Source organism: Cynoglossus semilaevis, chromosome 16 (genome assembly GCF_000523025.1).
Source record: "Cynoglossus semilaevis isolate Cse_v1.0 chromosome 16, Cse_v1.0, whole genome shotgun sequence".
In the NCBI taxonomy this organism is placed as follows: domain Eukaryota; kingdom Metazoa; phylum Chordata; class Actinopteri; order Pleuronectiformes; family Cynoglossidae; genus Cynoglossus; species Cynoglossus semilaevis.
The window spans coordinates 13,992,484-14,004,545 of NC_024322.1; the positions used below are offsets into that span (position 1 = coordinate 13,992,484).

The window sequence follows — 12,062 nt, forward strand, 5'->3', positions numbered from 1 at the left end:
TTCCCTAATAACCTTAACAAGAACAACGCCTCAGGACGTCATGCCGATGCATATGGGTATGTGTCCACGCTCTCACCACCGCACACACACACACACACTCCTTAAGGTATCTTAAAGATAAAAAAAAAGTGCTAAAGGCTACTCATCCTCCTCCTCTTCTCCTCAAAGTCACCCCTCTCTCCTCTATCTCATCCATAACTTGTAATATCCCACTCTTTCTCCACTACAACCCCCAGAACACACATATGAAGAAAATTGAGTTGGTTATGGTTCAAGAGTCCTGGCGCCCCACATGGAAACTGGCTCAGTGCCGGGTAATAAAAAAACAATAGAAATACAAGAAAACACACTGATGCATCTGCAAGTCCTCACCCACGAGGACGGCTGACAAAATAAGAGATTGACAACATGAGGGTGTTTGGACAAATTATAATGACATAGCTTGATCTTGATAAAGAATGATTGCTTGACTTCACCATCAAGCAAAAACATAATTAAATTTAGTTTGTCAACTATCAGCTTGGAGTGTTTATAGGAATTGGATTTTTACAGCTTTTTGTGAATTTCTGGTTATTGTTTTTTCATCATTAAATATACAATATTACCGTCAGATTTAATAATGAAAAAACCTGGATGTCACATTTGTGCAAATGGGATTATTAGGAAATATTCAATAACGCCTATTACCCTTATTTTTTTTAAGTTGGCTCCACCCATTTCTTAGATACTATCTTTGACAACTGTTTGTGCTAATGGTGGTCCAACATGGTGGCACCTGCAGAGAAGCCGCCTTCAAAAAGACTAACTTTTAGGTGAGCGAAAACTCAAATATGCAACAACAAAACAACTTAAATTCAAATAACAAGAAACATACTTTGGATTAGAGACTAAGTATTTCCAACTAGATACAAAATTGTATCAAATTTTCAAAAAATCGCCTCAAATGACCCGCGTTGTTTAAAAAAAATCTAATTGCTAATCGATTCAATTTTTTTAAAATCCTTTTAACGATTCTATGATTAAATTATTTTTTTATAAGTAATTACCGGAAACAATTTAAAAATCAATAGCGTCTGTGTATTGAACGTCGCCTTCAATGAGTGTTTGAAATTTGAGGGTGGAAGCTTGAATTTGAAAATTGAATTTTTCCTGTGTAATTTTTAAAATCGTAAATATAATCTTTGTACTTACAATAATCCTTTAGTGTTGAATGAAATACATGTTTGATCATTCCTTAAACTTTATACATTTATAAACATTTATATATTTTCCACTTATCGCTCTTTTTAGGTTTTAACGTCAACCTACATAAGACGGCGTTGTCCGAGTTTATTGGCTATATTCCGTGGTACACGTGAAGGCAACATAGGAGTTCCGCCGTGACGTGATGGAATCAGTCAGCTGAGGAGGAGGAACTGAGAACAGAGAAAAGTGAACCAGGAAACAGGCGCTGCTTAACTGACCTACGGTCCTGCTCTGACTGCCAAACAGTGTTAGCGACCAGGGAAAAACACATAAAACAAGAACACTGGTTGTTTTTTAATTTAGCTCATTATAAAGCGGCACCATGGCTTCCCTTTTCAAGAAGAAGACAGTGGATGGTGAGTTGACGCTATATAAAAAAGCTAGCTGAGTTGTTTTTAGCCCGGCTCTGTTGTTCCATTTTAAAATTCACATTCCATTTTTTAACTTGTTCGACCTGTTCTGGCCCTGACTCACTAGTTCCAATGACGACAGCAGTTTTGTAGCAGACTAGATGAACCCCGGTTTACCGAAAACATGAATAAAATAAGAGTTATATACAATATGTATGTGGTATAGGTCGGTGGCCGTTAGCGGGTTGTTTACGTTAAGAATGTAAAAAACATGGAGTTATTTTAAAATAAGGGTAATGTTAAATACGTGTGTTTTAGTGTGTAGAGTTTAAACTAAACATGAGCCAAAAAAAATAGAGGTCCTTTTTTTTAAACTTCAAATTGAATAAATTACGTCGATTTTGTTGTCCAATAATGCCTATTCCGGAGTTTGATTAGTTAATTCTATTTTATTCAAAAATTATTGTGTAAAGTTAGCTTGAAATACATGATAAAATATCTAGTGAAAAATAAATTCTCTATTTTCGCACTTTTAATTTGCTCAAAAATTAAACAAATTACCATAATTGTGTGGTCCAACAATATCTATTCCTGAGTTTGTCTGAAATGAATTTGACTCGACTACACGAGTAATTTATATGTAGAGTAAAAAAGGTAAAATACATGATCTCTGAGGGCTTTATTACTTACAAAAATATTTGACTTGTGATTCAGCCATGTCTACTCCTGGGTTTGATTACTTAAACTACATTACTACATTATATGAGCCAAATATATGGTAAAATGTACAGTTGTGCATGTGCAGTGTCTCATGAGCCAAAAATATGATAATGTACAGTTGTGCATGTGCAGTGTCTAGTGGAAAACATAAAATAAAAAAAGACCCCAGGTTTTGATCTAACATTGCTTATTTCTGAGTTTGATTACTTAAACTACACCACAATCCATTTGTGTTGAAACTCTAATGTAATGCTATGATTTTGCATTTGTGTAATGTTATACAAAGTATGTCATACAACCATAATTAAGTAGGGAGGTCAATGTGTTAATCTGTGTAGCCAGGATAATGTGCATGTGTCAAAATTTTTAAAAAGCCATTTTAATGTTGGGGGAAAAAAAATCAGATTTGTTTCTCCAGGCTATGTAATCAGGCGCACAAGGTCAAAATGGAAACACCCCGACCTGTCCTTTATCAAATTTAATTTAATCAATTATTCTTTTATAAATAATTATGACAGTCAGTGCACAGGGCTTTTTTGCTAATTGAAGCGGGGGGAAAAATCAAGCATGTTGAAACTTGATTTTTGGAATCTGCAAATTCAATAGTCTCAGTCTCAGTTTAAAAATGTTATCTTTTTAGATAATTAGTCGTAGGAACTACTGCCTCAGTCAATCGTTGTCTTAGAGCCTGCTCTCAACACCCCTCCCATCATTGTCCTACCAGTTTCACTCATACCGATCATTTCCATACTGTACTCACTGTGTTTCTTCTCCTCGATGATCCGCTGCCAAGTTTCTCATCCATGACATGTCACTTTTTCAATCCACCTTCGCTCTGGTTTTTTTCTTTTTAACGTCTGTTCTATCTTCGTCTTTAGAAAAAAAAATTGGTCAAGTGCGGTGGTCGAAGTGGTTTCTTGTAATTTGGCAAATAGAGTGGGGGGGTTGAGATGATACTTATTTGTAGGGCGACATCCCTCCCACTTCGAGACGTTGGCGATAACGTCATCTCATACGTGTTACGTTTCATACGTGTGGTGGTCAATCGCTCTGAGCTGTTTGGACTGTTGAAAAAATATTTTTTAAGTGGTCAATCGCTCTGAGGTGTTTGGACTGTTGAAAAAATATTTTTTATAAACTTTCTTTTTTTCCCAAATGGGGTCTTTTCTATCAAAAACTTAAATTTGATACCTAATTATGTTATATTTATTTTATTTTTATTTTTGCCAACATACTTTAGTTTAGATAAACAAATAAGATGCACATTATCACACATTTTACCACATATTATACCTGTCTTACCATCAAATTTTGTAGATACCTTCTCAGTCTGATAGTGTATTTTTAACCCCAAGATCTGTCAACAAAGTCAATGATTTTTCATTCAAATTCAACATTTTATTTCTATTTTTCTTTTTAGTATAATTTAAAGACTTGAATTCTTGTTTGCCGTGAACAAGTGGTAGAAATATAGTCCTTCCCAAAAAAACACCCATTATTGACAAATTCTACTATTTTCTTCATTTTTCGTGCCATGGTCAAATAAATTAATTTGTTGAATCTTTTCTGATGCAACTCTTCCCGTTAGAATTGAAGAGTGGTTAGATTCTAACCTGGGAGTTTCTGCACTACATGAAAGAATTCTATCACTGCCCCACAATAGCCTTGGGTCAAAAGAATTTTCTCAATATGAAGTCTCAATATTTTTGTATTTTAAACCACTTTGAAATGTAAAGTTTTTGATGCTTTTTGGTAAACAGTGTAACAAGGTAAAAGGACTTCATCTCTCACCCCATGCATGAGATCAGCGTCATGATTTCTATCACATGATGGCTCTTATGTTGGAGTGAGCAGTTCCGTGACCGTTGACTCAGTGTTGCACAGTTGGCGGTGCTGCTTTGTGGTTACATGGTGCTGCTGCTGGTCACCATGTGGTGTTTTTTTGTAGTGCATGTGGGCACACGGTCAAACTGAAGACATTGCAAAAAGAACAGTAATGGGGTTCCGCTCACTGAACACATTGCAAAAAGAACAGTAATGGGGTTTAAAGCTAATGGTTGGTCATCTGCATATGTCCACCCTTAAGTTCTACGGTCTGTTTGTAATTATTATAACTACATTTTGTAAAAGTCCCCATCAGGCTGCACAGTGATACGGATTGTGTTTTTCACCACATACAAATAGAAGATAATGTGGACAATGTTTAAGCTTGAATTAGTAGTTGAAATGCACAAGATGTGACATTGAGAGGATTGAAAATAACAGAAAACAGAATGTGAAAGTATAATTGACGTGTTCCAAATCATTGTCTCTCTCTTTCTTTCTCCAAAGACATAATCAAGGACCAGACCAGGGAGCTGCGTGGGACTCAGAGACAGATCACAAGGGACAGAACAGCACTGGAGAGACAAGAGAAACAAATGGTGGGAACAAACACACACATCCACGCATCACTTTCATATTAATTTTTTTTAATGACTTACCAGCCGACTTCTTGCTTCACCCACTTGGGATCAATGCTTTCCTTTGTCTGCTAGCCATTTACAGGTCTTTAGAATAAAATGTGTCCCTAGTGGTAGCTTCTGACACGCACACAAACACATCATAAAATTTCTACATATTGCATCAATTCTCTCCGATACCCCCACCCCCCCCACCCCTCCATTACAACGCAAGTGGCCCCCTGTCCATATCTGACAATTTGCAGTTGAGCCCCATTGGCTAATGGGACTGAAATGAATAGACAGTTCACATCTACATTGGTGAATTTGCTTCAGGCAAATCAGTTCTTTTCTCTCTCTCTCTCTCTTTCCGTCTCTCTCTCTTTCCTTCCCACGTGCATAATATAAACATTACATGATAGAGAATTCTTTGCCGACGCGCGCAGCATTTCCACTCTGTGTCAAGATGAAAGAAAGCAGCTGTATCCTCTGCCCACTGCTGTATTAAAGGATGTAATTACCCCCCTGGAGAACCACGACTTGTTCCTCCTTTTTGCTAATTAGAGAAGTCTTTTGTTGATGTTTTTTTTTTTTTTTTTTACATTTTGAATCCAACTTTTTAGCTACAAATAATGTAACTATTATAAACTGTTTATGTATACATACAATACACGGATCAGTCATTATCTCCCACATTAATTTAAGGTCCAAATATGTGAAACTAGCACTCGTACGTACAAAATGAATTTGCTGTTTTTTCCACATTTTTGGTTTGGTCAGTGAATTCTTAACTCTGAGACACCTTATTGAGGCAGACTCATTCCTGCAGAGTACTCCCCCAGTTCATCACCCTCCTCCTCCTCCTCCTCCTCCTCCCCTTCCTACACACTCTGCCCCTCTTTCTGTCTGACCGGGGAGTAAATACGTCTCCATAAGCTCCAAATCAGCCCCAGTCCCACTGCTGTCATCCCCGTTAATGCATCCATAATGTATCTTTTTATTTTCAGATGACTGTGCAGTTAACAGTGATATTGTCAGTGTGTAATTTTTAACCCCTCCCCCTCTCCAGCATGGTCCCGTCGCTCTAATTTTCTCTCATTTTGCCATTAATTAAAATTTCAGAGCTGAATGCAGACTGAGACTAATGCACCTGTTCTTTGTGTGTCTGTGCCCCCCCCCCCCACACACACACACAGGGCACCTGAGTCAAAACATCTTTTGCATTTGCACTGATACATATAAATAATTAAGTATTGTTTCCTGCAGAGGATGCTCTCAGTGCTTACAAAGGAAAACAAAAACAAAAAAAAAAAGAGAAGCAGCAGTGATGAAAGGTTTGTCCATCTGACTGGAGCCTGGAGCTGCTCTCTCTTCTCTGGGGAGGCTCACACACTGCATACTTGTGGGCATCAGTGGATTCTTTTACTTTTTTTTTATTTTTTTATAACTGAACAAAAAAAACCCACTTGCTTGCTCAAGAAAAGCATTTGATCTGGACAACTGTTCTTAGCATGTCTATATTTGCAAACACAGTGCCCTCCTGAGGGCTTTGTGGGCGAGTTAAGAGCACACACACACACACACACACATACACATACATACATATTGATACCATATTTTTTTTATTGCCAGTGCTAGATGTACAACAGGGAGGCGTTGTGATTCTTGTTTTGTGGATGAGAGAAACATTTGAAGCTATACTCTATGTATAGCATGGACGCAGTAACCTGATTTAATTAACCGTGTAAATTACAATTACTTTTTACTTAGGATTTCATTCTGGGAAATCAGCGATCTAAATGTTTGGTTAGATTAAGATAAGCAGAAAGGTTTTTTTTGTTTGTTTGTTTGTTTGTTTGTTTTTTAACACACAATATAGCACCCACTCCCCTGCAGGGGGCACTATGAAAAGCTTGCTGTTTGTTTGTTTTTTTGTTGACCATAAAAAATATTGATGTTTTTTTTTTTGTTGACCATAAAAAATATTGAGAACATATGTCTTTGTTATTCTCTCCTTTCCTTTAGAGTCAACCTAACATACATGCTACTGTACTATTACAAAAGGAATAATTCAGATTTCTGACACTTCAACATTTCCCCGCTGCAGGAGGCCGAGATCAAGAAAATGGCAAAGAGCGGTAACAAGGAGGCGTGTAAAATCCTGGCCAAGCAGCTGGTGCAGCTCAGGAAGCAGAAAAACCGAACGTACGCCGTCAGCTCCAAGGTCACCTCCATGTCCACGCAGACCAAGGTCATGAACTCCCAGATGAAAATGGCAGGTGCCATGTCCACCACGGCCAAGGTACAACTCTTCCTGTTTTCAATGCACCTGTTCATGTTGTTTTTTTATTTTATTTTAATGGCAGAAATTTTTAATTTTTCTATCTTTAAATGTAAATTATTGTTGAATATTTGTTATAAGCTGCAGTTTTAGGTCCATTTGGATACATTATAACATGGCATTCTCATACGCCTGAGCATTTACTGTTGCAATGTTTATTCATGTAATTATTTTAATGTTGTAATTAAGGTTTGAAGATGTAATCTGAGTATTTTTAATCCCAAATTCAGTAACATGTTTTTTAATGAAGTGTGAACAGCAGTAATTGACTGGAAGCCAGAGACACGACAAACACACAGAAGTCAAACATAATTAGGCTCCACTTTAATGGCGTGTGACGGGGGAGTAAATGTGAGCTAAATAAGTTTCGGCTTCCATTCAGATTTTTTTAAATTTTTTTTTAATTTAAGCAGTGAATAGTTTTTCTGGTGTTGTGGTGATCTGGAGCTATTTTTTCTGGTGTTGTGGTGATCTGGAGCAGTTGCTGTCGGCTGTGGTAAACCGGTGGCTGGTGAGGATGAGCCCTGTTCATTGTGTCTGGCTCAGCAGTGAAAAGTAGGACACGTTTGTGCTGATCTTTCACAGGAAGGAAGAAGACGCATAATTTGTAGGCTGCGTGCTGCTGCACTGGATTTGCCACCAGAAAAAGCCAAATACTCATAATAATCATCTTCTAACATGTAATATCGACCGTCTGCCAATAATGTCTGTCAGGAATTATTTGATTTAATCGTGAATTTAATTCAGTCGTTTCATATTTTGGAGGAAGGACAACTGTAGGACCTCACTTCTCCAGAAGTAACAAATGCTTATTGATGCTTATTTGAACAAACTGAAACCGTGTGTTTAAATGAAGGTGATTCCGATTCTTATCAGTTTATATCAGACACAGGCAAAGTGCAGTGCAAGTCCGTTTTTTTATTGGGTGTCTGCACTGACCTGGTTTATGGTTTTAGAGCCACCGGACTTGATGCAGATCTCATGTTACAGTAAATATGTTTTTGTGGAGAAGCGACAGCTGAAAATAAACAGATGAATTTGATCTGTCATAAGCCAAAAGAATGGAAACAGCTGTGAGACCGGCAGAAATCTTAACGTGTTTAATCACATGTTCTGTAACACAACTGTTAGCACCCACTAACTCTACTCTGTGTTCGACCTCATTAACAGACGATGCAGGCCGTGAACAAAAAGATGGATCCACAGAAGACGCTGAAGACCATGCAGGACTTCCAGAAGGAGAACATGAAAATGGGAATGACTGAAGACATGAGTAAGCATTCGTGACACGTTACAGGTCTTTTATAGCCACGTGTGTCATTCGTCTTTATGGAAGAAAAATTATACTTGAAAGAGAGTTCTTTTACCCCCTCCTGTCAGAGGAGGGGGTAAAAGAACTCTTTGAGAAATGTCTTTGTAAAAATGTTTAAGATTTAAGACACATTTGAACTCCACTCATCAAATTGTATGTTCCTTCCTCTCTAAACCTTCCAGTCAACGACACATTAGACGAGATCTTTGATGAATCTGAGGACGAGGAAGAATCCCAGAGCATCGTCAACCAGGTGCTGGACGAGATCGGCATCGAGATCACAGGAAAGGTAAGAAGCAGACCATGTCCTAACACACACACCCAAAAACACTGCTTTTATTTGAGTGAAATAACAGTTCAGAAAGCCCTGCGGTGGAGCCGGTGTCACAGCACACAGTAATCCGTGTTTTTATCGCACATTATACACATGAAGCCACATGTCATTTTAACGTTCTCCAGCTGCCACACGGTGGGGCTAGCCCCTCAGCTCTTCTGCCTCTGAACACTCTGGTCTGTTTATGTTCCAGCTCCACCATCTGCACGTGTGTGGCTCCCCCTGGGGGGCTACATGAGTTATTACCTCCCAATACATATCCAGTCACAAAGTGTTTTTTTTTTTTCTGAAGTTGAACTAAAGAGTTAGACAAAGGGAATAAAACTGAATTTTCAATTTTATTTTTATTTATTTTTTTTATTTTACTATTTTATTTTCAATCATAGAAATTAATTAATGTCTGAACCAAAACTGAGTTAAATGTATCTGCTAAAAACGTTCTTTTTTTCTTTTCTGAATGTTTTTCATCTGTGTTTTCTCCAGATGGGGAGGGCTCCAGCTGCTGGGAAGAGTCTCCCCGGCGCCACAGCGGCCAAGAGTTCCACCATCTCTGACGACGAGATTGAGAGACAGCTCCGAGCTCTGGGAGTAGACTAATTATCCACCATTGTGTCGGCGCTCACTCTCTGACCCAGTGCAACAGTAGTACTGATTGATGTAGACTGTCAAGACATGTTGATTTTTGTCATGGGTTTGAATGCTACAGGTGTAAGAAAGGTACACACACACACACACACATGCATACACAAACATGGATTTTTCACATTCTTCAGCCGGTTGCTTTCAAGACAGTGGAGACGAAACATCAAATTTATTTATGCAAAAAAAAAAATCATATTTATTCTGAAATCAAATTTGATTTCAGTTTGGTGGAAAATCAACAATAAATGCTTGAAGAACCAGAACAGCACACACTTCTGTTGGCCAATCGTCCCCACATACAAGGGCTACGCTGTTTGGTGTTTTCACTTTAAATTTTTAAACTGCTATCTTTGTTAGCATCACTTAATTAACACTCAGAGTCTCTCTTTCTCTCTCTCTCTCTCTTTCTTGCAAATTGTCAGGATTTTTTTTCTATCCTCTAACGTGTAAGAGAATAGAAAAAAACCCCAGCTGTGCTGCTGTATCGGATTTGACACAAACACACACACATACACACACACACACATTTTATCCTTTCTAGTAAAAGGTGTAATAACACGGTGGAAAACTGTCACTTTGCAAAGTAAACAAACCTGTAAATGACTTTTAATTAATGAGCTAGTTTTCAGTTGCACTGCGACACACAGTAATGACATACATATGCATGGAAAATGTGTTACTGAGAACTAATCAGGCCCTGGGATCGCAGCCCGACCTTCACTGGCATGAGCCGGTGAACGCGGCTGATCCGAGGGTGAAGTGACGAGCATCAAATTAGCACCGCCGCTAAAGTTGCAATTCTGGACAGACTGTGTAGAAATGTAGGTTTATATATGTATAAACTCTCGATATAAGACCTGAATATTGACGAGATAGGCGTAGAAGGTTTATATATGTATAAACTCTCAATATAAGACCTGAATATTGACGAGATAGGAATCGAACGTCTGACCTTTTTACTACTGACTTTTCTGTGTTTGTGTCCTTGTCCTGATGCCTGCTGTTTGACTCTTGAGTTCTGCGTTGGATTTGGGATTTTAATCTGCGATTGCATGGATGGATGGATGGATGGATGGTTGGCACTGGTCCTGCAGTCGCTTCTGTCTTTCAGCTGCTGTGCAGTTACTTTCAATTGTTATGTTTTGAGCTGCCTCGTGAACACACACACACACGTACACGTGCACCCAGACACACTACAGCGACGAAATAGGAAACGTGTTTACTAAAGTCTCACTGTGATCCTGGAGATCTTCTCTCAGAGATTTGTTATCGTCGGCTCCATTAACAGACGCCTCTTCCTTCAGCTCATTGCCAAAATATAAACAATAAAAAGGTTTTCAACCCTGTATACAGTACGTTCTCAGCCTTTCCCAAGTTTATGAAATGGGCAGAAGTATGTTTTTTTTTTTTTTTTGTTGGTGCAATTTCATAAAAAAACAAATCGGTTTTCAAAACTGAAAAAATGACATGAATACTCTTTCTTTTCTTTCCTTCTTTGTCATTGTTTAATGACTCTGTAAAGGGTTTATGGCTTTTATAAGGAATAAAGTTTCTTCAGGTATTATTGTGGGTGCACTACTTCTCCAGCTTATTTTATTTCATTTACATTCAAGGTTTTATTTGTCTCATTCAGGGTGTACACACAGAGTTTTACATTTATGACCATGTAAAACCATAATTTGAACAGTTTGGGAGAGTTGTGGTTGTTGTTGGAGTGGGTTCATGTTCATCCGACTGGGTTCATGTGGTCGCAGTACAAGTAGCAAGTTCATCCGACTGGGTTCATGTGGTCGCAGTACAAGTAGTTTATACTTCAAATTCCTCATAATCAGACAATCCAGGTGGTTTTACCTCAACATGTCTTCAAATGTCATTCTTGCATTTTTTTTCTTCTTCTTGATTTTTTTCAACTAGCAAACCAATAAGAAGAATATTAAAAATAAAAATACTAGGCAACAAGATATATACATTAATAATTCACTCTTATTGGCCATAGGTATGAATGTGAGTGTGAATGTTTTTTTTATGTTCTCTACCTACAGTATGTGTGATGGACTAATGTGATCCTGTTGTCTCTGAACCATTGTTCTGAGAATTACAACAATATTGTTCGGACAATAATTTGAAGATGTTTACTTTTGCTGGCCAAAAAAAAACAAACACTTTCCGCTGCCGCTAGGGGGTGCTATGACAGCGAGTAAGAAGAATACAGTCTTGTTTGTGCTGAAACAATAATTAGAATCAAAACCTGTACAATGGCAGTGATTATTGTCCGATTATTGTTGTTGATCTCAGAGCTTCTCCATCCTCATCGTCTTACACTGAACTGCAACTTTCCTGTGTGCAGCCTCAGAGATGAGACATTCATCTCCTCTGACAGCACTGCTGTGAGACAGCTCTGCATGAATCACAGCGTGAGCGGCTTGTTTATGAATAAAGGTGTCTCCTCCTCCTCCTCCTCCTCCTCCTCCTCCTTCTTCTTCTTCTTCTTTTGCGACAAACATGAATTGTCTGCTGTATTTGTATTTGCGTTTGTATTTACGGTGTAGCACAAAGGCATCATTACAAATGAATGATGACACACGAAGTCCCTCACAGAGCAGTGTTTATTGTTTGGCAAATAGAAGTTGGACTGAATTGATTCCACTGACATTTTCCTATTTGAGTCGTGAATGTT

General features: G+C 38.2%; 1 protein-coding gene across 2 annotated transcripts; it reads left to right on the forward strand.

Annotated features, from left to right (window-relative positions):
* Nucleotides 1–1,339: 1,339 nt before the first annotated feature.
* chmp2ba (charged multivesicular body protein 2Ba) lies at nucleotides 1,340–10,952 on the forward strand. Of its 2 annotated transcripts, none has more exons than XM_008328833.3 (7): nucleotides 1,340–1,601; nucleotides 4,647–4,738; nucleotides 6,864–7,058; nucleotides 8,268–8,370; nucleotides 8,592–8,698; nucleotides 9,227–10,210; nucleotides 10,268–10,952. In XM_008328833.3, exons 1-6 carry the CDS (start codon nucleotides 1,568–1,570, stop codon nucleotides 9,338–9,340), a joined length of 645 nt encoding a protein of 214 aa, XP_008327055.1. In that variant the 5' UTR covers nucleotides 1,340–1,567; the 3' UTR covers nucleotides 9,341–10,210; nucleotides 10,268–10,952. The 2 variants fall into 2 exon arrangements, with proteins under 2 accessions (XP_008327055.1, XP_024919599.1); XM_025063831.1 differs by having other exon boundaries at nucleotides 10,271–10,952.
* Nucleotides 10,953–12,062: the final 1,110 nt, after the last annotated feature.

Excerpts from the sequence above, each read along its gene's own strand:
- chmp2ba (XM_008328833.3), top strand. The coding sequence starts at position 1,568 with ATGGCTTCCCTTTTCAAGAAGAAGACAGTGGATG. Across the intron at positions 7,059-8,267 it reads CCATGTCCACCACGGCCAAG|ACGATGCAGGCCGTGAACAA; the intron begins GTACAACTCTTC and ends CCTCATTAACAG. Across the intron at positions 8,699-9,226 it reads GCATCGAGATCACAGGAAAG|ATGGGGAGGGCTCCAGCTGC; the intron begins GTAAGAAGCAGA and ends TGTTTTCTCCAG.